Source organism: Sebastes fasciatus, chromosome 9 (genome assembly GCF_043250625.1).
Source record: "Sebastes fasciatus isolate fSebFas1 chromosome 9, fSebFas1.pri, whole genome shotgun sequence".
Taxonomy (NCBI): domain Eukaryota; kingdom Metazoa; phylum Chordata; class Actinopteri; order Perciformes; family Sebastidae; genus Sebastes; species Sebastes fasciatus.
Genome location: NC_133803.1, coordinates 33374221 through 33401472, shown reverse-complemented (window position 1 = coordinate 33401472; position 27252 = coordinate 33374221). Strand labels below are relative to the sequence as shown.

General features: G+C 40.6%; 1 protein-coding gene across 1 annotated transcript in view; it reads left to right on the top strand.

Annotated features, from left to right (window-relative positions):
* The first annotated feature begins 672 nt into the window (after positions 1-672).
* Positions 673-27252, top strand: part of LOC141774594 (1-phosphatidylinositol 4,5-bisphosphate phosphodiesterase beta-1-like) — a 35071-nt gene continuing 8491 nt past the window's right edge. Inside the window, exons 1-23 of the mRNA XM_074647374.1 lie at positions 673-1099; positions 4856-4933; positions 6928-6996; positions 8720-8860; positions 8957-9036; positions 11088-11141; positions 12221-12296; positions 12840-12940; positions 14727-14890; positions 16230-16376; positions 17724-17881; positions 18087-18169; positions 18277-18361; positions 19141-19306; positions 22347-22402; positions 23208-23304; positions 25056-25140; positions 25509-25633; positions 26009-26163; positions 26278-26445; positions 26532-26631; positions 26850-26954; positions 27082-27194. Coding sequence (XP_074503475.1) covers positions 1001-1099; positions 4856-4933; positions 6928-6996; positions 8720-8860; positions 8957-9036; positions 11088-11141; positions 12221-12296; positions 12840-12940; positions 14727-14890; positions 16230-16376; positions 17724-17881; positions 18087-18169; positions 18277-18361; positions 19141-19306; positions 22347-22402; positions 23208-23304; positions 25056-25140; positions 25509-25633; positions 26009-26163; positions 26278-26445; positions 26532-26631; positions 26850-26954; positions 27082-27194 — 2505 coding nt within the window. The 5' untranslated portion in view covers positions 673-1000. The remainder of the gene's footprint in view (positions 1100-4855; positions 4934-6927; positions 6997-8719; positions 8861-8956; positions 9037-11087; positions 11142-12220; positions 12297-12839; positions 12941-14726; positions 14891-16229; positions 16377-17723; positions 17882-18086; positions 18170-18276; positions 18362-19140; positions 19307-22346; positions 22403-23207; positions 23305-25055; positions 25141-25508; positions 25634-26008; positions 26164-26277; positions 26446-26531; positions 26632-26849; positions 26955-27081; positions 27195-27252) is intronic.

The following is a 27252-nucleotide window of genomic DNA, read 5'->3' as shown; positions in this document are numbered from 1 at the left end:
TATCAATACCCAAAACGAAGCATCATTAGTATCATCCCCACTAAAAGAGATGAAAAACCATTTCCTCAGTTTAGCGTGGTAGAACTTCACTGGCCTGCAGAGCCCTGACCTCAACTCCACCCTACGCCAACGCTGACTGCAAGCCAGGCCTTATCTCCCAATATCGGTGCCAAATCTCTCCTAATGCTGGCCAAGAGTAAATCCCTGCAGCCAGCTCCCAAAATCTGATGGAGAGTCTGGAGCTAGAAGAGTGGAGGCTGTTACAGCAGCAGCAACAACAGCAGCAGATTGATGCCCATGCATGCTTTAGGAAGGAGAATCACACATATGGATGTAATGTTCTGCGTCCACATACTTTTGGTAATGTAGTGCATGTAAAAGTGGCCTCGTTTGACCGTAATCCTGGTTTGGCTTGTTATCACCCTCCTCTAAACCGCCCACTCGCTTTCCCTTTTTTTCTCCCACTATAGCTCTTGTTTTCCCTCCTTCCTCTTCTTCTCTTTTCATTCCTCTCCATCTCTCCCACTCTCTTCTTTCTTTCTTTTCTCTCTCTATCTCTCCCTGTCGCTCTCCCCTTCTCTTATCCCTCCCCCATCTGTGGGAAGCTGCGGTTTGTGCGCATGTCGCCGATGAGTCAATTTGTGGAGGCAGTGCACGCACGCACACACATATCCTGTCTCCCACGAAGGCATCTGTTTCAGTCTGTCTCTCTGTGAGATGCAGCACCAACAGAGGAGAGAGGGGGAGACAAACAGAGGGAGGGAGGGATAAGAAAAGACAAGAGAGAGAGGAGACACAAGAGAAGGACAAATTAAAATAATAGTGAAAACAAGTGACAGGACAGAATCTGAGGAAAGGAGAAGGATGCCGCTGCAGCTGAGCGTCTCTGCCTGACTTCTGAGGAGTTTGGGCTCGGACATGACAGAGATGCGGCATCCAAGTGTCCATCCGAGAGCCTGAGCATCTTCCAGTTTGTGTGTTGGTGTGTGTGTGTGAAGCCATGGCGAGCGCTCAGCCGGGGGTCCATGCATTGAAACTCCAGCCTCCCTCCGTCTCTCACACGCTGACGACCGGAAGCAAGTTCGTTAAATGGGACGAGGTAAGGACACTGAAGTACTTAATGCAACAAAATGTTTTCTGCTTTTTAATCTCATTACATTTTGGGGTTTATTTCTGTAATATGTTGCATATATTTTGTCAGAATAGTATCATTATTATGAATTGAATTGAAGTGGAGCGAGAGAAAAAGAGGAGGAAGAGGAGAAGATGTGCCATGTTGTCAGATGTGTTTACTATTCATCTGTTGATTGAGCTTTGGCAGTATACCTGTGGATTAGACGCCAGCAAGACAGACAGGAGAGTGGCAGTGTGTGTGTGTGTGCGTGTGAGACGCTATTGTGGTCAGTTTCTTTATTGCCACCTGTTGGAATCAAAACCATTAGTATGCATTTACAACGTGTGTGTGTGTGTGTGTGTGTGTGTGTGTGTGTGCATTTAAATATGTATAAAACATGCAGAGCTCCTCCAATGTGCACAGTCAAACACATAATTGTAGGTGTGATTGTGTGTGTGTGGGTGTATGTAAGTGTGTGTTGGTATGCCGAAGTACGGAGCCCTGACAATGAGAAACGTGCTGTCCGGTTGCCATGGTAACTGGCATGGCTACCACCACCTAAACAGATCTGATGTGTATGAGAAGGGATGGATGGTTCGTGTGTGTGTGTGTGTGTGTGTGTGTGTGTGTGTGTGTGTGTGTGTGTGTGTGTGTGTGTGTGTGTGTGTGTGTGTGTGTGTGTGTGTGTGTGTGTGTGTGTGTGTGTGTAAATCAATGCATTGAGCCATGTAATATAATATCATGAATGTTACTTATGGAAAAACTAATCTGTTGAATCTCTTCAGTGGTTGAACCAACTGTGTGTGTTTGTGTTTGTGTGTGTGTGTTTGTGTGTGTGTATGTTTTGATATTTGAATATTTTCTGAACATGTACAGCTGGGCTTTATGGAAAATAGAATTGGTTGCTATGCCAACGGGTGACAACCAGGGGATCTAGTTAACCATCTTCTGAGCTTCTTCCTTCTAGTTTTTATTCTGTTGAATGTCGGCTGCACTATTTGTGAGGAAAACGCCGAATCCGACAGCAGAATGCACGACCTTTTCTGAACACATGCAAAATAATACACAAAACTTTATAAGCACAGACATCTATACAAATATTTTCTGTTTTCCCACAAGAGTTCAAATGTTTTTCAACTTTTTCGTGAGCTTTTTACACTCAGTAGATATATTTCTAATTTCTGAATGATCTCAAATTTAGTTGAAAAAACAAATTTATTTCTCTAAACAGTAGAAACAGCCTTTTATGAGCTCTTCCCTAAAGCTGAAACCTGTAATGATTTACTGACACTGTCACCTACCCTGTTCTAACAGTTTAAAACATTAAAACACTATATTTATTTATTTATTTATTTATTTATTTGTTTATTTGTTTATTTATTTATTTATTTATTTATTTATTTATTTATTTATTTATTTATTTATTTGTTTATTTATTTATTTATTTATTTATTTGTTTATTTGTTTATTTGTTTATTTATTTATTTATTTATAATCAGTGCCAAAATGCAGAATCTTATCGCACCGTGAAAAATAAAGATGTGGCGGTCCGAAGGGATCCGGACTCACATCCCTTCTTCCTTCAGTAGTCAACACTGTTCTCTGATAATTATGACAACAATCTTGCCATAACCTTAACACAGTGTGTTAGTCTGATTACCTTAACAGTTATTCATTTCTCATGATAATAATCTGTCTTCAACCTCAGTTAAGTACTCAACCATAAACTCAGAGGATCCGAAAAATGCAATAGAAATGACCTATTCTGTCATTTAGATATGAAGTCTTTGTTTTTAATTTATTATTATTATTATGGTATCCATCTATATGTTGGTGTCAAATTAATCAAAAATGCATATATCACCAAATGTTGATCAGGTTATGCATGGCACAAATATGACACATGATGCCTCATCACCTTTGCTGTTTGATTTAAGTTAATTTTCAGCATTAATCAGATAATGTTTGTTTGCTTTGTTCTGTTTCGAGCACAGATGAGCTCCTTCCTGGATGGATCCTGTTCTGTAGCCCTGAATATCATAAAGCACACTGTTTATTTTGACTACAGTGTTGCTTATATGCAGCTTAAGTTGCTGAATTCAAGCTATATTTGACCTATCACATGAAGTCTTTTAATCTTTGACTTTAGACATCTCATTTTTGATCAGATGAAAGTTGGACGCGATTTGATTCTGGCCAACATTTTCAGTCCAAAGCGTTTCCACCAGTATCTCTAAAATGAAGCCACTTCTATCCGACCTCTGACTTTAGGTAAAGCTACTGAAACCATTACAATAAAATACTTGTTTAACTGACACAGTGGACTTTGGTGCTAATTAGATTTTTACTAAACTTCTCAAAATCATGCATCTTTGCTCCATTATGTATGTGTTTATTTATTTGTTGTTTAAAAAAAGTAGCTGTAGGTGTCTTAATTATTGCCTTCTTGTCAATCGTTCATTCTGACTTCAATTTGGCTGCAAAGATAAAGATAAAAGCACAATGAGTAGGATTTATCGATTGCAGTTGTCGGTTGCTGGGCGGCTTTAGTTCAGTGGGAGTGCAGGACGTCCTTTAAACGCAGAGTTTGTGGTTCGATCCCCGGTTCCTACTGTCTTCGTGTCCTAATGTCCGTGGTTAGGGTGCTCGCCAGCGGGTGAAAGCCAGCCCCAGATTCAATCTTCTTTTTGAACAAGCTTTGTCCGCTTGGCGTTTCGCCTCGCTATCTTTACATTTTTTCAGCGATGTGTATGCCATTTTCGTAGCTTCCTCTTAAAGGCGTGCTTACGATCTGGCACGTGGTCGCTACGTTTTTATAGAGGTTGACACCCAGAAACGTCCCGAACCCAGCAAAATAAGAAACTACATGGCAGACGGCAGAGTCTCTGTAGATACAGACACCGCAACTCTGTCTCCTCCAAAATGAAGTTCCCATAGAACTAAACCGCATCCTCAATTACGTTCCAACCGGATTACGGACGCGGTTTTAAGATTTTTTTGGCAAGTTGTTGATGTATAAATTTGTATTTTAATGATAAATAACAATTCACTAAATTTATTTCTATCTATTTCTTATATTTTGTTTTACAAAGTTAGAAAAGCGATGTTCAAGTCAAGCCTGATGTTGCCTTGCACATAAAATAATGATCCCAGTCTCTTCCACACAGTGAGACATACAGCTGATTAACTTAACGCTGGTATGGGATTGGTACTCGGTATCGGTATTCGGTATCGGCCCAGGTATCGCTATCGGGACTGAAAAAGTCTCGTCGGTGCATCCCTGATATCCACACGAACCGGTCCTCTGAAGGCTCTGCTTTATAGAAAAGTGCAAAAGCTTTTCAAACAACATAAACATCAGGACAGCTGCACTGCCTGATTCCACCTGGAGCCAATTACAAACTGGCTTGGTGGGTTACTATGGCAACTGGGACAATAGTTGGATGTCATGACAACTGAACTGAACTTTAGTAAGATTTTTTTTTTTTTTTTTTGTCCGAAAATCACTCATCACCGATAATGTGTTGCATAATAGTAATTCTGCCTTTTCTTCAGTGAACAGTGAGCCGCTCCATTGTGAGATGAGATTTACAGCTTAAAGTCGTACTTTCTACGGACACCAATGCTTTATGTTATATAGTGGGAATGTTTGAGTGCATTATAAAGTGTAGAATATGTTTGCAATTTGAAAGCTGTTTGCTGTTGTCATGATTTTTTTCTTCTACCTGTCCTCCTCTCTAGGATCTGTCCACCGTGAATCCGGTGGTTCTCCACGTAGATCCACATGGATTTTACCTCTACTGGACCGACCAAAACAAGGTTGAGCACACAGACACATGCACCGTATTGTCTCTACCTGGAGGCCTATGTTGTTAAGGAGCCGGATGATGAGGAACACATTTAGTTAATTGATTGAAAGTCCAAATTTGACTCATCAAAATTCAGTCCTCAAGTCATCAAACCTGGGCCTTGGGTTACCTTACCCCTTTTTATTTGATGCACTCCTCATCTGAATTAATTGACACTTGAAGAGTGCAGGTTGCTACTTTAGTGAAATCTCCATTTTAAATGAGACTCTCCAGATATTCTGTGAATAATTTTCCATTTTAATATTTTACTAATTACATATTAGTTGAAATATACAAGAGCCGTGGTCATTAGTTCCTTTCCAGCCGATAGCTGCATCCATAACAACAACGTCACTAACCACGGGTTAAACTGACTACAAACAAACTTTAAAGATGGATGTGAACACAGCTTCTCTTTGGAAAGAAATGTGCTAATACAACACCAGATATCCTGATATAGAAAATGACAGAGTGGTGCTGATGCTACATTATCCGTTCTTTTCGTACGTTCGCTATAGAGAGGCGAAGTGCCTCCCCTTCAGGTGGACCCCATGGGAGCTGATTTTGGTTGACAGTAGTCAACGGCAAGAGGCAAATAATGTTTTGATCCCGTTTGAATTGCGGCATGAATCACATATCTGATGTTTGTCAATTTAAAACATAATTTTGCAAGTCCAGAAAGTCTCAGTTCGTCGTAGTATCCTTTAGTTTAGTGTGAAACCGCTCAGTGAACTACATCTCTCGTCTTGTACAACATACGTCACCAACACTAGCTAGATAACTTAGCTATGCTCCAGTCCCAGATGACCCGTTATCTGACCGGATGTGTTTTATCAGAGACTCCTGGTCTTTTTATCAGCCGGGAAGAGAAAGGATCAGACATGTTGCTGGTGTGAGTTCATCGCAGTAGGAAACACACAAACATCATAGCTTCAGAGAGAGAGACGTCACTTACGCTACTTTTGGCTGTGTCATCTTTCTAATTACGTATTTTCACAGTCTGATACAGTTTTACAACAAACTGAGACTTTCTTGATTCCAAAATTATGTTTTGAATTGGCAAACATCAGATGTCATGGAGCAATTCAACAGCATAAAAAAAAATTTTGTGTCTTGCCGTTGACTATCGTTCATATTTTTTCCGAGATAAGGTCCCATTGTCCGCGGGAAGGGGCGGGGCTTCACCTCTCTATAGCGCGCTGCAGGATGACGTATCTTTGTAGACCAACCAGGAAGTTGGCATCACCCGGGTTCCCTCAACAAAAAGCCAATCGGATGTTTCCATTGGGTTTTAGATTATTGCAGAAGATCAGCTCTGTGGCAAACACACGTTTGTGATACTTACACGTTTTATTCAGCAAGATAATCTTCACAAGTGAACACCACTTTATGATTTTTGAATGCAATCGCCAGAAGTAAAAAGCTAACGTTAGGCTATAAACGAACATCACTCGCTACCAACCGCCTTTTTTAAGACGTATAAATCCTTCAACATTCACGAGTGGGGTATTTATCGTAGAACGAAACGTTAAAATCTCTTCAGCTTGTGTTAACCACAGACATTAATTCAGGCATTTATCTAAAAACCCGCCGACCTCCAGACGAGGGAACAGGAAGTGCTAAACTGCGAACTCACTTCTGGGTTTTTTAGGGCTCATTCCTGTAGCGCTCTCTATGAGGGGTTGCAGAGAGCAAAAGCAAACAGACAGCATGTGATCATCGATTGTCACAAACACACACACACACCCTTTCTCTCCAGGTGGGTTTAATTAGCAGGAAACAGGATGAAGCATTAGCTCCAGCTGACTGTATGTGTGTGTGTGTGTGTGTGTGTGTGTGTGTGTGTGTGTGGGTGTGTGTGTGTGTGTGTGTGTGTGTGTGTGCGTGTGTGCGTGTGTGCGTGTGTGCGTGTGTGTGTGTGTGTGTATGTGTGTGTGCGTGTGTGTGTGTGTGTGTTTTCTGTAGGAGACAGAGTTGTTGGACCTCACCCTCGTAAAAGATGTCAGAACGGGGAGAAGCACCAAAACACCCAAGGTACCATCACCTCTCTGATCAGCACTTCTTTGTGTTATTATTATTTTTATAATGAGCTTTTCTCTGCATCTATTCCCTCTCTATGTTTTATTCTTTTACTGTGAGATTTTTACTTTTATTTCTATTTTTCTACTTTCGTAATGTTTTATTTAATGCTTTGATGTCCTGTCATTATATTTTATCTTCCTACCTCTGGAAGGCTCTTTGGGTATGTTACTTGAAAAGCTCTCTATAAATAACAAAGAATATGATATATATAGTTCAGTGGCGGCCGTATTAACACCACTATCCAGCTTTCAATCGTGATTACAGTGGCTGCTTCTCAAATTTACAATTATCTTCTCCCCTCTGTTACTTCATCCAGAAATTGATGTTCATATTGTTTCGTCGCATGTTGTAGCAGAAGAGAAGCTCCTCAAAAACTGGAGGATTCCTCCCAACTAAGTCTTTTCAGTTTGGGCAGAGGAGGGTATTAAAGGGTGGCTCCATTATGTTTTCAAATCTGGACATTCACATTTTGGTCAAAGTACGTATATATTAGCATCAAAATGGTGTTTTTATCCAATACCTGACGTAGGTTTCTGCATGATGATGCTGCTATATATACCTGTATATATATACAGTATATACCAGTCACACAATAACACAAACAAACTAACCGATCGATGCAGCGTTAGAACAGCAACTCCTGTGTTCTGCGAGATAAAATTACTGGTTTTGTGAATGGAGTCTGGTGGCTTTAAAGAGAGCATAGATAACGACCTCAGTTCCTCGTCGGAAAGGGGCTGTCTGACAGTGAGGTAAAGCGGTAAAAATATTCTTAATATAGCATACACTTAAACTGATATTGATTTTTTTTTAGGTGGCTAAAATATGTTTTTGTGCTGCTCCCTTCCACAACCGCTTCACCTCGCCATCAGACAACCCTTTCTGACGGGGAACTGACGTTATATCGCTCTCTTCAAAGCCACCAGACTCCATTAACAAAAACAGTAATTTTACCTGTCAGAACACAGGAGTAACATCGGCCCCACTTACAGCTAACGCTGACTCGTAGTGCTAGCGTTGAAAACCACAGAAAAGAACGCAGATGGACCCGCCCTTCAAACTTATTGTGATGACGCCCAAATTCTTAAAGAAATACATAAGTTACACTGGAAAGATGGAGTCAATTAGTTGGAATTATGTCCACTAATAAAAGTGATATACAAAGACCGGCTTATTATTTTTTACTTTTATTCATTGTTGTTTCATGATGATATTTGGGGCATTCACTATGTTATACTTTAGTATTTTATTACATATTATTGGATCAAAGGTGCCTGAGATTGTTTTGTACGTTCATGACTAAATACATTTTGTGTATTGAGCGTATTGGATAGCGTAGAGACAATCCTATGTGCGCTCCACGTTGGCAGTTTGCTCGGGATCAGCAGTATTCCCACATGAAATGGCACATGCCACTTGTGCCAACTTAAACTGACAGCCTCCGCAGCCAAGAAGCAAAACACCACGTGTGCCATTAGCATGGTAAACAACATATTTAACACATTGCCTTGTCATGACTGAGTTCTGCCTTCTAACAAACAGCAGTTTTAACATGATTTTTTTTTTTAATGTTCAACCACCTGATATTTCACTCATTTCTTGTCGTCACCCGTCTCCTCTGTGCATCTCCTGCATGGCCGACGACAGCTTTTTATTATACCGTGTCGTCCAATAGGAGGCCAAGCTGCGGGAGCTGCTGGATATTGGGAACCTGGTTGGCCGGCTTGAGAACCGAATGGTTACCGTGGTTACCGCCTCAGACCCTGCGAACGTCAACCAGCTCAACTTCATCGCTTCACAGGAGGAAGAAGCCAAGGTATACCAAACTCACTGATGATGATGATGATGATGATGATGATGATGATGATGATGATGATGATGATGATGATGATGGAGTGTCTGATTTCGGTAGGCGTGGTGTGAGGAAGTGTTTGCTCTGGCTTCCAACCTGCTGAGCCTCAATCTCAACAGAGACCACAGCCTGTTGAAAGCGTGAGTACACACACACACACACACACACACACACACACACACATACACACTCACACACACTTTGAGCACACTTTATCTTCAGTCTATTTACTTGTACTGTCAGTTTGTCCTTCGTCCTCTGTGCCGTGGAACTCCATTGTTGTCCAATACTTGTTAAAAACACATCAGTGAGTCACACTGTTGCTCTGGGTGACATGTTCCTTCATCACCATCAACACTGTAGTTTATTTTGACTCAGTCCCACGTACACCGTCCTGCTGCTGTAAATACTCACTAGATGTACAGTAGATTACATTTTGTGTTAATCCGCCGCTGAAAATAATCCCCAGCAAAGAGGGAGAGGCATCATGTTTTCAGGTTGTTCGTCCGTCCCGTTCTTGTGAACGAGATATCTCAGTAACAAACATCCACTTGGACTCAGGAGAATGAACTGATTTGATTTTGGTGGTCAAAGGTCAAAGGTCACTGTGACCTCACAAAACACGTTTTTTTGTCCATAACTCAAGATTTCTTATGCTAATTATGACAATTTCACACAGATGTCTAACAGGATAAAATGATGAAGTGATGACATTTTGGACAAACATGGATGTAAACTGCATCTTGACTGGTTGGCGGAGACCTACAACCACGAGGTGGTATTTCTAGTTTCAACAACTAGAATGGCACTCGGAGAGCGCAGACCTCCGCCAACGCGTGACTTTAAAAACAGATCACAGCTCACAGCTGGCGGTACCGTGAGGTGGTCGGCTTGTTATTAACACGGTGTTTTTCCGTGTAACGTATCGGCGGATGCCTCTCTCATTCAGCGGCCTTGTTATGTCTGAATAACGTTACACTATGTTGTCTCTCATCCCGTCATCTACCGCTTTGTTCTTTCTCACTGCGGACGGCCAGCAGCTCCTGCAGACACATCCACACACGTATCTCTCTGCTCTCAGAAGGAGGCGGGGTCACGCATCATCAAGGCGTCATCAGTTACACTGCGCGTGTTATACCCTGTGGTCTTAATGTTCTGGCTGATCGGAATCCTTACAAATATTCCTGAATCCGGATCATGATCTGGATCGCCACCAAAATCGAATGGATTTTTCATTGTGCCACACCCCTACAAAGAATTTCATTAAAATCCATAGCGAACTTTTGGAGTAATCCTGTTAACAGACAAACAAACAAACCAACAAACCAACGCTGAAAGCTGAAAACGGTGAAAACATAACCTCCTTCCTAGGCCTTCAGCCTTGGCGGAGGTAATAAAGATATATATTTGTAACCCGTTTTAAAGATTTACATCTTCAGCAGGAACTAATGCATTGTTGGTTTGGATCTTTTCATAGGATTTGTTAGTAATGACAAAAATATAGCATAATACAAGTCATATCCTTTAAAGGTATTTAAAAAAAACTTTTTTTTTAAACATTTTTAATGAGACCTTTTTTAAAATCTTATATAAACTCATCAAGTTACTTCAGATTTCAAGTAAATTTGGATCATGAGGATTAACAGACTGTTGTCATACACCACTCGTAGCTGCACTGTTGGTTCCAATAAGCATAAAGGCATATAATATCTCATTCTTATGTATATGGTGCTAAACAAGTGGCGGTTACTTTGGTGAAATCTGCATTTTGAACGAGGCTGGACCAAATTCTCTCGGAAGTATTTACCTACCATTTTAACTTTTTAGCATCCAACATTGATATTGTTCCCATCTGCATGTAGCTCTGTTTTAAATATGTGATCGGAATAATTCGGATCTGTTTGTGACCTCCATCAGAAGATAACGTAACGTTGCCCCGTATCAAATAGAAATATCACTTCATTCTTCAATGTCTTTGCAACAAGGACACTAAAAGGATGTGTTACCCTGCAGACCTCTATCTGATAAAGTGAGATATCTTTGCTCAACACCTCCAGCATAATGTTGCTGTCTGTCTGAACTGTAGGTGAGGGGATTGAAGAAGATTCATTGACGTCTATGTTCACGGTAATTTTACACGTTGTGACATTCATCTCTGAACTTGTTCTCTGTTCTCTGTTCTTTGTTTCAGGTATGTTCGGTTAACTCTCCAGCCGAACGCAGAGGGGAAAATTCCTGTCAAGAAGTGAGTTCTTGATTATTATTACCCTCCTAATCTTTAATCAATGGTTTCTGTGTTAACTTTGAGGCACACGTTACAGTAGCTGGTGCAGAGAGGATGTGAGAAAATAGCCCGACGAAATCTGTAGAGACACGCACAAACTGAAACTTTGCTCTTTCCTGTCCCTTGCTTCCAAAAATAAACTTAATTCCATGTGCACTTGGGAAAGCAAAAACAGGGACAGGATCCATGAAGGTGCTTAATTCAGCACTGACCTGGTAATCAACCGCTGCCAGAGCAGGAGATGGGATAATACAGTTATGAAGGAAAGCTGTACTTTAGAAGCAAAGCAGAATTAAGGTCAGTTGATGTATCTTGGAAGTCGAGTGGAGGAGAGGTGAAGTTATGAGAAAAATTTGAAAGTTCGGAGAGTTGAAGGAGAGAGTTTAGGGGATGTTGAGGACATTCATGTTGTCGGGGTAGAATTTGTTGAAGGGACATTTTGGGAGACCTGGAGGCAGAGGTGTGGACTCGAGTCACAATGACGATGACTTTAGACTCAACTTGACAAAATAAAAAAAGACTCAACTTGGACTTTAACACCAATGACTCAAGACGTCAGATGGACTTGAGCCTTTTGATTTGAAAATACTTGATACCTGTCATTTAAAAAGTGTGTGTACGAGGACCAATCAACGGCCCGGTACCGGAGGTAGATGTTGGGTTAATAGATAGATAGATACTTTATTGATCCCGAAGGAAATTTAGGCATCCAGTAGCTTAAACAACACATCCAACACCAATACACCTTAAAATGAGATCAAATCTAATCGAATAAAGTAATAGCAGCAGAAACACAGCCGACACGCAGCCTATACACGTCTAGTGTGAACACCGGACTGCTGCATCACGCAGCCACCACGCGACGCAGACGCCAAGCGCTCCTGACGTTGGTAGTGTGCCCATGGCTTTAGAGGAGCAAATTTGGAGTAGTTAATTAAAGGGAGGAGATATTCTAAGAAGCCAAACTGTAGGTTTCGTGTTGGTCACATGTTGTGGTTCAGGGTGAGGTGATAACGTTGTGATGTCATTGTCTATTACAGCATCGTTCGACTGTTTTCGTCAGACAGAAAGAGAGTAGAGAACTCCCTGGAGAGCTGCCGACTGCCATACGGACGGGTAAACACTTCAAATACGCTTGTGTTAATATTAGTGGCAGTAAACAGTGGAAACACATGAGAGTTTATAGTTTAAAAATGCCATGAAAAGCCTTCCCTTTGGATAACTACACATAAGACACACAGTCTTTTTAAAGTCTATCCTTCACGTCTCTGTTGAGGCGTTTATCTGATGCTTTTTGTCCAGAATGACTCAGAGCACGGAGGGGTGGAATGAGCTCAAATATATCTGGGTCATCAAGTTTTGAAGCAACCAGTGAAAAGCAGAAGAAGTCAGATTCCCTACTCGCACCGAATCTCACATTTAATATTCCTGTGAGCACAGAGAGCTTCTTTTTAATGGAGAAGAGTTGGGAAATAAATCAAAGATGAGGAGAAATGTTTGATTATTTTCAAGGTTTTAAAAGATTTTTTTTTTTTTACAGCAGAGTAGGAAGAGGATAAAACACAGAGAGATGCTGATGCAGTGTCTTTGACGCTGGCAATTCCAGTTCTGGCTAATTAAAATAAAGTGGTTAATGTCCATGTCCTATATATCTGACAGGGTGACAGTATCAAACTGGAGGACTTCACGCTTGAAGTTTACAGGAGCTTTTTGGACAGTCTGTGTCCTCGTCCTGAGCTCAGCAACATCTTTAAACTGCAGTAAGTATTTAGAAAATCTCCCGGTTTCACAGCTTCAGTCGCTGACCTCTAATCAGCTCAAAGACGTGTTAATGTTAAACAAGCTACTCTGCTTTTTTTTTAAAGTGTGTTGTTATTTGCTTCAGGCCAGTTTCTTTGATATGGGGAAGGATGATGAATAATGACTCATCATCTGTCCCACTTGTACACAGAGAGGGATTAAAGAGAGGCTGCGTCTTTCACTTTGGAGTGTTAATCACAGTATTAGCTCTTATTATGTTCAGCAAATTATTATCATTATTGACTAATCAATTGATGATTTTCAATGAATTAGTCTAGAAAATGTTAAAAGAAAAACAAGCAAAGATGCCTATCACAAGTTCAATTGTTGATGAATCTGTTGATTATTTTCTCGATTAATCGTTTAGTTGTTTGGTCTATAAAATGCACAAAGCCCAAGATGACGTCCTCAAATGTCTTGTTTTGTCCACAACTCAAAGATATTCAGTTTACTGTCATAGAGGAGGAAAGAAACCTGAAAATATTCACATTTAAGAAGCTGCAATCAGAGAATTTTTACTTTCTTTTCTTAACAAATTACTCAAATCAATGAATCGATTAACAAAATAGTTGTTGATTAATTTAATAGTTGACAACTAATCGATTAATCGCTGCAGCTCTAATCAGTTTGTCTGAATAACAGTTTAAAAGCAGGACGGGATTCAGTTTATGATGATGTGAGATTAAAAAAATCATACCAACAACGACATGTTTCAGCTCTAATTCAGACAGAAACATCCACATTTCCTCTACGGTAATGAAATAGGTCTGTTTATTCATCAAAACGTGTATCAGCTTCGTGTTTCTTAACTCGCACTAAGCTCTTTAACATGTAGTTTAATTAAAGAAGGAAGAGCCTATGTGGAAATAACATGTGGACGTGTTGCCACTGTATTGGACCTCTTGTTTTTTCAATACTTTTTAAGCAAAGGCCAAAACCTGCGTGCTGCGATGACGAAAGTCAAAACAAAGATAAATGGATTTCCAGCATCGTAAATCCCTCAAAGTAAAAATAACTGCTTGATCTCTCTGTGTCAGTCTGGCTGACCTTTCAACCGGATGTTGGGATGTCCTCTGACGGAAAAGATGAAGCAGTAAAATAGTCTGTGGGACAGATCAATAAAATGATTAACCTTACCTTCATATATTTACTGTATATATATATATATATATATGTACTGTATGTACTGTATATGCAGCTGTTGCGGCCCGAAAAGTAGGTGCTTGGGAACGCTTGCAGCCGCGACGGCCTTGCACTTGCCTTTCAGCACGCCTGCCATTGACAACAATGGATTTGAGCTTATAAAAGACGTGGCATGTGTTCGGCCCCCAAGGCTGTTATCTATGCGCTCTTCAAAGCCACCAGACTCCATTGAAAGAAACAGTAATTTTACATCTCAGAATACAGGAGTTGCTGGTCTACCGCCGCCGCGATCGGTTAGTTAGTTTGTGTTATTATGTGACTTTGGTTCGTTCAGATTCACCACAGTCACACAATAACACAAACAAACACCCAAACTAGCCCTTTAAATGCAACATTATGTTTCTTAAATTTACTAAGATTAAATAGGTATTGTATTGTTATCACATTTAAATTCGTAGATTTACAGATCACACAAAGGAACTGTAAATGTCCGGCCTCTTTTTAAATCTGGCCCTTCTGAACTAGTATCTGAATATTGTGTTTTAAAGGCTCATGTAAGATGTTCTGAGGATCTGTAGACATCCTGTAACGTCTGTTCTGTAGAGGATGGGACGACGGGACGCTGTCACTCGATCAGATGACAGAGTTCATCAACAACAAGCAGAGAGACCCGAGGCTGAATGAGATCCTCTACCCGCCTCTTCGTCCTGCACAGACGCTCTCTCTGATGGAGAGGTACCAACACGACCAGGCTCAGCTGAAGCAAGGTACACACACACACACACACACACACAGCCCGGAGGGTATCTGCTATTTTCCCACTGTATTCGTAAATAGCTTGATGCCATTAGCTAGTCAGCTGCATTTATTAGCAACATGCACTTTTTGTATTTGAACATGGATTAATGCCAAATCACTCTTCCAACCCACCCACATCCCCTCAGAGTGTAAACTGCTAAAATAAGCTCTTGAGGTGCTCACATTTGGGTTGGATCCTGCCAGAAGAAAATTTGGCACCGACCTCAAATCCACCACCACCTCTCACATGATTTATTTTTACTATCCGTGAGATAGAATAGGTAGATCTTTGCATACGTATGAAGTAAGCCTGCTCCCTCTCATCGGCCGTTTTGCTAAGATTTCTTTCGATAAGTAATTTTTTTCATGCTGAGTAACTTATTTCCAAGAAACCTATGAGCACATCTCTGGTAAACACAAGATTTAAAGTGGAGCTTTTGTGTGAGAAACTCAGTTTTACTGATCTATTTATTAAATCAACTCATCGATCAGTCAACTTAGAATTTCTTTGGTCGAGGACAGCCACAATATGAAGTCAAAATGAAGCTGTTATTGTAGGCAAACATTGTTAGTAGGGCTGTCAAAGCTAACGCGATAATAACGCAAATATGTTTTAACACCATTCATTTCTTTAACTCATTAATGCAACTTGTGATTTTTAGGTTTTAGCCGGCTAAGTTTTAAAGCTAGAGTGAAGATCCTGGTATCATATGAAACTAGAAAACCTGATGAATCCATCGGTACCAACCATGCCATACTAAATTGTATTTCCAAAGGGGTCCCTTGACCTCTGACCTCCAGATGTGTGAATGAAAATGGGTTCTATGGGTACCCACGAGTCTCCCCTTTACAGACATGCCCACTTTATGATAATCACATGCAGTTTGGGGCAAGTCATAGTCAAGTCAGCACACTGACACACTGACAGCTGTTGTTGCCTGTTGGGCTGCAGTTTGCCATGTTATGATTGGAGCATATTGTTTTATGCTAAATGCAGTACCTGTGAGGGTTTCTGGACAATATCTGTCATTGTTTTGTGTTGTTAATTGATTTACAATAATAAATATATACATACATTTGCATAAAGCAGCATATTTGTCCACTCCCATGTTGATACAAGTATTAAATACTTGACAAATCTCCCTTTAAGGTTCATTTTGAACAGATAAAAAATGTTTGATTAATCATGATTAGCTATGGACAATCACACGATTAATTGTTATTAAATATTTTAATTGATTGACAGCCCTAGTTTCTCACTTTTATGTCCTTATGTAATGTGTGTGTGTGTGTTTGTGTGTTACATAGGTGTCATCTCCCTCCAGGCGTTCTCCAGTTATCTGTCCAGCGATGAGAACGGAGTCATCCCACCAGAGAAGCTGGATCAGTCTGAAGACATGAGCTACCCTCTCTCTCACTACATCATCAACTCATCACACAATACCTACCTGACAGGTACACACACACTTCTCCAAGGATTGTTTTTTTTACAGGTGTGAGGTGATGATTGTCCAAGAAAAGGTGTGAGTGTGGGCGAACCGCAGTCTGGACTGATTCTAACTATTTAATCATTCAGTTGGTTTTATTTGTTGTGACTCCAACAAACATCTGAAATCTGTGAGCAGGATGACAGTTTGAATTGTGTGAACAAAGCCGACTGTCAGAGGAACATAAAGCTCCACTCCGAGAGCCATTATCGTTCTTCAGAGTGACGCTGAACTCAACAACATCTCAGACAATCACCTCCACTAAACACCTGATAGGCATTTATAGTCATAAGAAAAGGGGAGATACTACAGGTGAAAAAATCTAACTAATAGGTATCACCATGACACTTCCTTAGTTTATTTCTTACACTGGGACAATTATATTTTGTTATACAAGTTTTCTGAAATTGTATGTTTAAATATGCAAATGATGCATTATCTTATCAAATATGTGCTAATTTGCATACATTTCCATTCGATAAAGCCAGGTTCAAAAGTTTTCTTTCATTTTGTTGACATATTAGAGTCAAAGGTCATTAAAAAAATCAATTTTCTCCATGTTTTGAGGAGTAAAATGTTCTATACATCAGGCTATGAATGATATATAAACAAACCCCTCTGTAAAAGCCTTCAGAATATAGATAGTGAATGAAACTGGAACGTTTGGTGGAGATTTCTGGTTCAGAGAAAAAACTAATTTTGAGAAAACGGCCTTTAAAGATATGGATTGTAAAATGTACTACATTGTGCAAGACTACAGGGTTAACTAATAGATATCACTATGAAACTTCCTCAGTTGATTACTGACATTAAGACAGTTATTTTTTGTATTACAAGTTTTCTAAACTTTTATGTTTAAATATGCAAATGAGACGTTATCTAATGTTAACTTCTGGTGAATTTGGGAGAAATCTACAGACGCAAATAGAATAAGTAATATAAATGTGTATTTTGAAAGTGTTTTTTCTCCACTAGTCTGAAAGAAGACATGTTATGGAAGCAAAATAGCCCCAAATCTTGGTAACATAGAAACAGACCATTAAGTTTATCGTCTATATCTTGCTTTTTTTATTTAGTTTGCTCATAAAATCAATAAGTAATGTAAACAAACAGCAACAAAGCTCTCCAACTCTGGTTAGAACAAGAAAAACTCAGAGTGACTTTCCCACTAAAAGACCGTAACAATATTGTATTCAGCTATTTTCTTTACAACCTTTCTATTGAATCTTCCATGTAAGTGTTTCTAATCATTGACAGTGTGGACCAGAGGTAGCTCTGTAGTTTAATCCGTCATGATGTCTTACTTGTGTTTCAGCGGGCCAGCTGGCGGGGAGCTCCTCGGTGGAGATGTACCGCCAGGTTCTTCTGGCCGGATGCCGCTGTGTGGAGTTAGACGTGTGGAAAGGACGAACTGCTGAGGAGGAACCCGTCATCACACACGGGTTCACCATGACGTCAGAAATCCCTTTTAAGGTCCGTTATCAAACTTGCTGTTAGTTCGTGGTCATCGATCAGCTTCACAGAACAACAATACGTTGTCCGTTGAACATGTTTGATGTTTGAGGTACTTTACTTGAGTATTTCATTTCAGGGGGTGCTTTTTACTTCATTACATTTATTTGACGACTACAGTTACTTATTTGATTAATTGATCGACAGCCCGGTTTTTATTTTCCAGGAAGTGATTGAAGCGATCGCAGAGTGCGCCTTCAAGACGTCACCTTTCCCCGTCATACTGTCCTTTGAGAACCACGTGGACTCGTGAGAACCTCTGTCATTATTTATTTGTTGATCTATATATGATCTATATGGATGGATTACAATGTAAGATGTTTATCTCTCTATCTTTCTCTCTCTATATCTATCAGTTTGAAGCAGCAGGCTAAAATGGCTGAATACTGTCAGTCTATTTTCGGAGAAAGGCTGTTGATCGACCCTCTGGACAAATACCCTGTAAGTGACGCACACACACACACACACACACACACACACACACACACACACACAGTACAAATGTTATATTAATAACATTTAATAACTGCTGAACAAATTGCAAATTATGTATGTATGTGTTTCTGGAACATTTCCAAGGGAAGTTGCATGATTTAAATTTAAAAATCCTACTATTTAACAGTGAACTTAGAGGAAGGACTACTGTACATGCTTTCATGTCTGTTTTGATTATATTACTGGAGTGAATATATTTTATATTTTGTATGATATTTCAGTTAAACAGCAGATTGTAGCCTCGAGCAAAGCACACCGTTTGTTACTTGTTAACACCTTCTGCTAGTGTTTGCTAGCTCGCTGTGGGATGTAGCTTGATCGAGCATGCTAATTAATCTATTTACATTCATTTATTTATTGTAAAACATTTCTTTTATAAATTAGTTGTTCACTTTAAACCCTCAGTTTGCACACAGCCCACATTAATACCTTTCCCCATCAGTTACCATGCTAGCTGGCTAACTCACCACATGGCACATTTCACACTCTATATATTTGAAAATGAATGCATTTATTTGGTAAATGAATGGATAATGTCTGTTTATGATGTGGTAAAATGTTTGTTTCTATCTGCATATGAAGTGATAAATACAGGCTGAGCAGATAACCCTGATGTTTCCATTATTATCCCCGTTAATTCCCACACCTGAATATTCCCGGTGTCTATTGTTCGCTAACTACAGATATGGATCAATTATCATCATCTCCGTTGTGTGTGTTTGTAGCTGGAGTCGGGCGTCCCCCTGCCCAGTCCTCAGGAGCTGATAGGTAAAATCCTCATCAAGAACAAGAAATCCCACAAACCCTCCAACAACACCGACACCAAAAGACTGACGGACCAACCTGCCAATCAGAGCAACGAGCCGGTGTCTCCTAGCAACAACACGGGAGGTAAGACACAAAGACAAAAGCCTAGAAATCCATGTGAAATGTGTTCAGCTGTGACAGTCTTTGTATCAAAACACAAAAACAGGCTTTAATGACGGCTGGTTTCTCCGGCTGCAACGACTGCATTTGGCTGAATATTAACACCAAACAGTATTCAGGCTTTTCATTTAGCGGATCTAATTGTCAAGTTTTTTCTTTCAAACTGTTTCCACATGCAGCATGTGTCCACACAAACATGAGTCACCACCAAATTATCTTCAGTTTGAAAAGGTACAATGAGGCGCTGCAGCTCCGGCACTGCCACCGACGATCGCTTTATAAAGATTCAGACAGCCGGGTTTATTTTTATGTTTTTGTTGAACAAATAAAAAGGAGAGAGAGAGACCAAAAGGATTTAGAGAAAGAGGACGAAATGTGACAAATATCACACGTTTATTTAAAAGAAAGAATACCATAAGCATGGCAGTTACAGAGTTTATCTGACTGTAGCTTATAAAACACCAAAAGTTTAATCATAATATTATCACACAAAATGATTGTAATATAATTGGATTCAGAGTCTCCGCAGGCCCGATCACACCGAGACGCGTCGCTAGAAACGCCGACAAAACTATTGTGGCGTACGCTCATCTCTTGTGCTGCGCCTTGCGATTTTCTAGGGCCTTCACCTCTTAGTCGAATTGTCGACTACTCGGCCGTTTTGGTCTTAGTTGACTAAGATTTCTTTGGTCGATAAGTCATATTTTATGATGTTTTCATGCTGAATGACTTATTTCTAAGAAACTTAGAAGCACATCTCTGGTAAACACCAGATCTAAAGTGGTGCTTTTGTGGGATTCTTTGTGGAGAAACTCAGATCTGTCGATTAAATCAACTAATCGATTACTCGACAAAATCGTATGAGTCGACTGAGAATTGATTTGGTCGAGGACAGCCCTACGATTTTCTAGCGGTTTTTAGACGCGCATAAAAGTTAAAATACTCTCACTTTACAGAGCCAGGTGTGGAGTCGCACCGCTCGCTAATCTCACACTTGGCCCAGGCAGCCATCAAATCAAGCAAGAGGCGGGCTTTAACACTTCCTTACTGTTTTGATGCCGGTAGATGCGGTAGGAACAGCGGGACAAATGCAGAACACCTTGTGATTGACAGGTCGCTACCACGGCGTTGTCCGGTCTGGGAGTTGTTCGTGTTTTCGTCTTACAACTTTAACCCTTTCACAGTGTGTTTTCACTTCATGAAAGTTAATTATAACCTTTTGGTCGCCTTAAAATGTCTTATTCAGTGTTCGGTTGTATTTAGCTCCACCCTCTCGTATCACTTGGCTGCAAAACACCATGACGGCTAAAATGCTGAATAGATGCTTCAAAACCACAGTCCACAAACCAACGGGTGGCATCCCGGTGACTATGTCCACTTCTTATATACAGTCTACGGTAGCGACGCGTCTCGGTGTGATCGGGGCCCTAGAAGTTTCTCTGTCAACCATAATTTCTATCACGACTTTGACCAAAGTGACAAACCTGCTCCTCCTGTTCACGCCGGTGTCTTTGGTTTTGTTCCGCACCTCATCGGGGATGTCTCAGTAATGAGCAGGACATCCCAGAAGAGGTCGGAAGCTCAGAACAGCAATTAAACAGCGGTGCAGGCGGGAATTAGGGAGCCTTATTGACTCGTCCGTGTGCACATCCTGAAAACAGGTCTGGGACTGAGAGCCCAGCCGTACAACAAAGAGCAGCAGCCGTGCTGAAGTACATACTCAGACAGCGGCCGTGACCCAGTCAGCGACCGCTTGAGTGGGCTGAGTAATCACCTGCAGAGCAGTTAAAGCAGTGGGTTGTTTACAGAACCACCGGCATCCGTTTGCTTTATATATTCTGATATTTTGTGTGTTTACTACTTGAAATTGTAGCACAGATTTGTATATTACTCAGATATTATGCATACATTCATTGATTATGTTTCATTCTTGCAGACTGATTGCAGAGGACACTTGTTGTAAACAAGGAAACATTTAACCAGCTGTTCACCATATTGTCGTGTAGAGTCTGGATGGTAATTTAAAGCCTTGTCCACACGTACCCAGGTATTTTTGTAAAAGTAGCCTTTTCTATGCGTTTGGCCTTTCGTCCACACCCAGATGGCGTTTTAGGTCACTAAAAACGGAGCTTTTGTAAACCTCTGAACAGAGTTTTTGGCTCAAACTGTAGCGTCAGAGTGTGCGCCGTTATCTCCGTCACTAATGAGACGACGGCAGCATAAATACATCCATGAACGTCAGACGTGCTAACAGGACTTTCTACATGTTTACACATAAATGTACAGTTACTCTTCCACTACGTTTATACAGTATATGCATGTGGCCCAAACTGCCCACTGGCTTTGAGCGTGCATCAATTGTGTTTTTGCATTTTCGTCTGGACGGAGATTCTTTTCAATCGTGCATGTGTCGACGGAATTTTTTTGGAGAGGGAAGGAGTTAAAACGCCGTTTACTAGTCCTATAACACATCTGATCAGCTGTTTTCTTGCACCTAAATCTCTCGCATAGAATTAACTTTTTCGAACCCCGTTTCAGGACTTGTCTACATCCACACTAAAACGTTTTCTTGTTAAAACACATAACTTTTTCAACGTTTATGCCTAGCATCCACACTACTCCGACATTTTAAGACCCCTAAAACAGAGACGTTTGAAAACGCTGCTGACCCCGTTTTGGTTTTAAAACTCCGAGGTTGTGTTTTTATCTGGATGGACAGAAACGGAGACCTTTGAAAACGATGACGCAGACGCCCACGTTCGCTTCTTGACAGGGTCTTATCAGTCACGATGTGTCCTTTGCTGATTCGTCACGTGACACTTTTCTTTGTGGTTACTCTCATTAAACAGAAGTGTTTCTATATGATGCTGTTTTGTTTGCAGCGAGAGTACAAACCTTGTAATCAGTTATCTTCAGCTGAACACACCTGAAGGTCAGGTTTGTTCTTACTGAAGGGGTTAAGAGGCGATGAAGATGAAGACTTGTTTAACTTTAATTTTAACAGAGTTGGAGGCTGAGAGTGAGGAAGAGGATGATGATGAAGATGATGAGGGTAAAAAGGTCAGTGGTGACATCATCCCAAGCTGAGGGGCGGTCGCCCTCACCGCTGTCGCCATTTGTTAATGTGTACAAGTGTTGTTTATTTTCATTGTTTTATTCTTTATGCCATCGTCATCGTTAATCCTTTATGTACCTTAAATGTTGTTGTTGCTGCTTTTTCCTGTCGTTGTGTTTTATTTTTGCGGTTGTCTTTGCAGTGTGTTGTTGTCGTTGTTGTTTATTCTTAATGTGTACTGTTGTTGCTGTTTTGTTTAATTGTCCTTAGTGTTCATAGTGAGCCTGAGCTTCAGCCATACAGTATAAGCAATGATGACTTACTGTTTCCATTAAAAGAACACTCCACCAGTCATTACTTTCCTATAACATTATCAGACTCATGATGTTTAAATGTTTGGTTTGTGAAAATCAGTGCAGATATCATCTTGTTTATTCCACACGTTCTTCTTCCCTTGTCAAAACCTGGAGCCTACATTACCCACAATGCAACTTGACTGCAGACAGGTCGGAGATTCGGTTGCGTTATTTTAGTAGCGGCTCATTTAGCCTGCAGCAGAGATGAGCAGTGAGCTACAGAGGTCTCACTTCTTTCTAACTCCACACCTCCACATTTATTTCATTTTCAAACTTGTAGTCTTCAGCCCCAACCGACGCTGACAAAACAATGAAAACTGTGTCTCTGTTGATCCAGTTCCCTCCCATCATTTGTCCTGCCCATGCAGCCATCAGACCATCAGACCATCAAACCACCGACCTCAGTATGTGAGACTTTACTCTTAAACTGTGTTCCTGTTGTCGTTTATTTCAGGGCTCAGCGGAGCGGGAGGCCGTGGCTACAGAGGAAATGTCAACTCTGGTAAACTATGTCCAACCAACCAAGTTCAACTCCTTCGAAGCCTCCAAGAGTAAGAAAACCTGACACTGATACTCTGATACACAAGTTCTCACTGGGCCTCATGCTGCAACACAAAAAGTCAACTCCAGATGCACCAAACGTTCTTAATCGTCCAAATCTGCTCTGAACCAGGTGTGCTGAATGATGGATCCCACTGGACCATAAAATGGAGGCGTGTGGCCGATTGTTATTATTAGCTTATTAGGTAACACCCCCTAAACACTATGTAAGGGCAGGTATTGTGCCGTGTGCAAATACTCTGGCACATGCCCAAGATTTAGAGAGATGCCACCAAAAAAGGCCGTAAGAAGAACAAGAACTTCAGCAGCAGTGGGCTACCTCTGGATCTGAAAAGTGAAGCCAATGCTGAAGTGCCTTAAACCTGCATTCTCTCTAACAGCCAGCAGGGGGCGACTCCTCTGGTTGCATAAAGAAGTCTGATTGTATAGAAGTCTATGAGAAAATGAGCCTACTTCTTACTTGATTTATTACCTCAGTAAACATTGTAAACATGAGTTTATGGTCTCAATCTCTAGTTTCAAGTCTTCTTCAATACAGCATGATGTTCATTAGTAAATTATGGTCCCATTTAGAGTCAGATAGACCATAAAGCAGGGGATGCTTTAGGGCGGAGCTATCTTGTGATTGACAGGTCGCTACCACGGCGTTGTCCGGTCTGGGTGTTGTCTGTGTTTTCGTCTTACAACTTTAACCCTTTCACAGTGTGTTTTCACTTCATGAAAGTTAATTGTAACATTTCGGTCATTTAAAAATGTCTTGCTCCACCCTCTCGTGTCACTTCTGGTTGCAAAAAACCAAGATGACGACGGCCAAAATGCCGAACTCAAGTCTTCAAAACAGCAGTCCACAAACCAATGGGTGACGTCACGGTGACTACGTCCACTTCTTATATACAGTCTAAGGTTTTTATAGTCTTAATTTGGATCAATGGAATAATAGTATGTCTTTAATAATCCAATCATTATAAATACTTTAAAACATATAATAATCTAAATTTGATTACACGATAATGTGTTTTTTTTAATGTTCCTCAAATTTACAACTTGTATCCTTACAAACAATTTATGTCCTGTAAAAACAAGATGGTTTTTTTTCTTGTCTTGGTAAGAGTGTTCTCGACCGCTTGTAACATTTAAGAACAAAAATAAGAAAACATTGGTGAATCCCAGAAATCAATGCGTACTAACAACATAAGAACAAATCGTGGATACGAACAGAAATAAGAGGACATTTAGCTTCCTGCATGAGGCCCATAGTTTGATATTTCTCTCTCCAAGACAATTCTTTGAGAGAGAAATATAATTCTCATTTCGTGCCTCAGTTCTCTCTGTACAAGGATCAACATCTCACGTCTGGAGGATAATCTCTGATGGAAATTTACAATGATAGAGTCGCATGTTTCTCTGTCACTGATCTCATTGTTTCTATAAATGACAAATGAGTTATCTGATGTGTCATTTTGACCTTTATCACAAAGTTTGGCTCCTTGCATTTGACCACAGAGGCATTAAGATGAACTGAACTGCAAAAAGTTATTGCAATAACTATATGAAGAAGATATGGGAATCATGTTGAAAACCAGATAATTGCTAAAAAATGTCTGTGTGTGTTTGTGTTTTTGTGTGTGTGTGTGTGTGTGTGTGTGTGTGTGTGTGTGTGTGTGTGTGTGTGTGTGTGTGTGTGTGTGTGTGTGTGTGTGTGCGTGCGTGCGTGCGTGTGCGTGTGTGTGTTTGTGTGTAGAGGCGGCCCGCTGTTACAACATGTCATCTTTTGTGGAGACCAAAGCTTTGGAGCTCCTCACAAAGTCACCAGTGGAGTTTGTGGAGTATCCTTGGCAACAGTCACCGCAGCTACACCACACCATGGCAACCGCTTCCATACTTTGTGTTCCTCTCTTCCTCTTTTGATGCCTTTTTTTTTGTATACATTTTCAAAAAATGTGTCTCAGTCACTGGCTTTTAATATGAATTATATTTTCAGTAGCAGCAGCAGTGTTAGTATCTTTGAAAGTCTCATTACCAGACGGTAATGATGATGATGTAAGAAGTGTAGAAACATGTGTTTTAGTATTTGTAGTAATATCTATACAAAAACATATTTTTATATTATCTCTTGGGCAAATGTTTGACGCGATATGGGGATAGAAAATGATTTAACCGACTCTTTAATTGATCTTAACCTTCCGTTAACCAGATATAATAAATCCCAGCTGAGTCGTATCTATCCGAAGGGAACCAGAGTCGACTCGTCCAACTTCATGCCGCAACTCTTTTGGAACGCTGGCTGTCAGCTGGTGGCTCTCAACTACCAAACTATAGGTGAGTATAATCATTTAATACAACAGAGCGGCAATTATCAACCTTTTTTTTGGCAAAGCTTCTTTCTTAAAGGTTGCGTTTGTCTACAGGTTGTGATTCGTCCTTCACAGATTGTTTTGTTTGAATCTTTTTTAGAGGAATAAAGAGGTAAAATGATCCACTAATTCACAAGAAAAAAAGGGACACATCAGAAGAAAGCTTATCAAGGCGTCATCTCGCGAACCCCCTGATTTATTTTGTGAAAAATTATTCAAACCGATTAATCAAAATAGTTGGTGATTAATTTAATAGTTGATAACTAATTGATTAATCGTTGCAGCTCTTGAACTGTTTGTGCTTTGTAGCCCTAAACTCAGTATTATCTTCTTGTTACAGACTTGTCCACGCAGCTGAATCTCTTCATGTTCGAGTACAACGGTCGGAGCGGCTACAGACTGAAGCCTGAGTTCATGAGGCGGCCAGACAAACACTTTGACCCCTTCACAGAAAACACAGTGGATGGCATCGTAGCCAACACGCTCTCTGTGAAGGTACGATGCCGGTACTTGTTAAAGCCCATATGTGGAGAATGACAATTCTGTAAAACCTACTGTAGTGTATTTATTCACTGACACACATCTGTCTGTTTCTCCGTGTGTTTGTAGGTGATCTCAGGCCAGTTTGTGACTGAACGGCGGGTGGGTGTCTATGTGGAGGTGGACATGTTTGGACTTCCTGCAGACACCAGAAGAAAAGCTCTGAAGACCAAAACCTCCCAGAACAACAACGCCGTCAACCCGGTGTGGGACGAAGAGCCGATTGTCTTCAAAAAGGTGCGACGCAGCAGAGAGGATCTAATCTTAAACCAACAACACTGTCTAATTGGTCTGTTAACGGTGTGACTTCGACTCTCTGACAGGTGATTCTTCCAATGCTGGCCTCTCTGAGAATCGCTGCTTTTGAGGAAGGAGGGAAGTTCATTGGTCATCGGATTATTCCAGTGTCTGCCATAAGACCAGGTAGTTATTAAAGTCACATTTATCTCATTGATCCATAACTTTATCTCTGTCTGCTTTAAAGGAATACTTCACCCGCAAAATGACCATTTGTGTATCAATTACTCACCTCATGTTACCTTATATGACTGATGACTGATGACTGATTATTGTTGTTTCACCCCAAATAACCCAAATGATGATGTAACATCAGAATGTGTGTCGGTAAATGTTTGCTTCAGGTTATCGTTACATCAGTTTGAGGAATGAGAAGAACCAGTCTCTGATTCTACCGGCTGTGTTCGTTCACATCGAGGTCAAAGATTACGTCCCAGACACCTTTGCAGGTACGACTTTCTGTCACGTCAAACTTTCTCCTCATACCAACACTTCGGTCTTTGACATCGTAGAAATGCAGATGTTTTTTTTGTGCGTTTAATATCACACATGTGTTTCTCTGTATTTCCTCTCTAGATGTGATCGAGGCTTTGTCCAACCCTATTCGTTATGTCAACCTCTTGGAGCAGAGGTCCAAAGCGCTGGCGGCGCTGACTCTGGAGGACGTAGAGGAGGACACGCAGACTGAGGTCAGACCCGTTTCTGGTGTTTTCTTTTTTAAAAGCAGAACATTTGGCTGTAATTCTG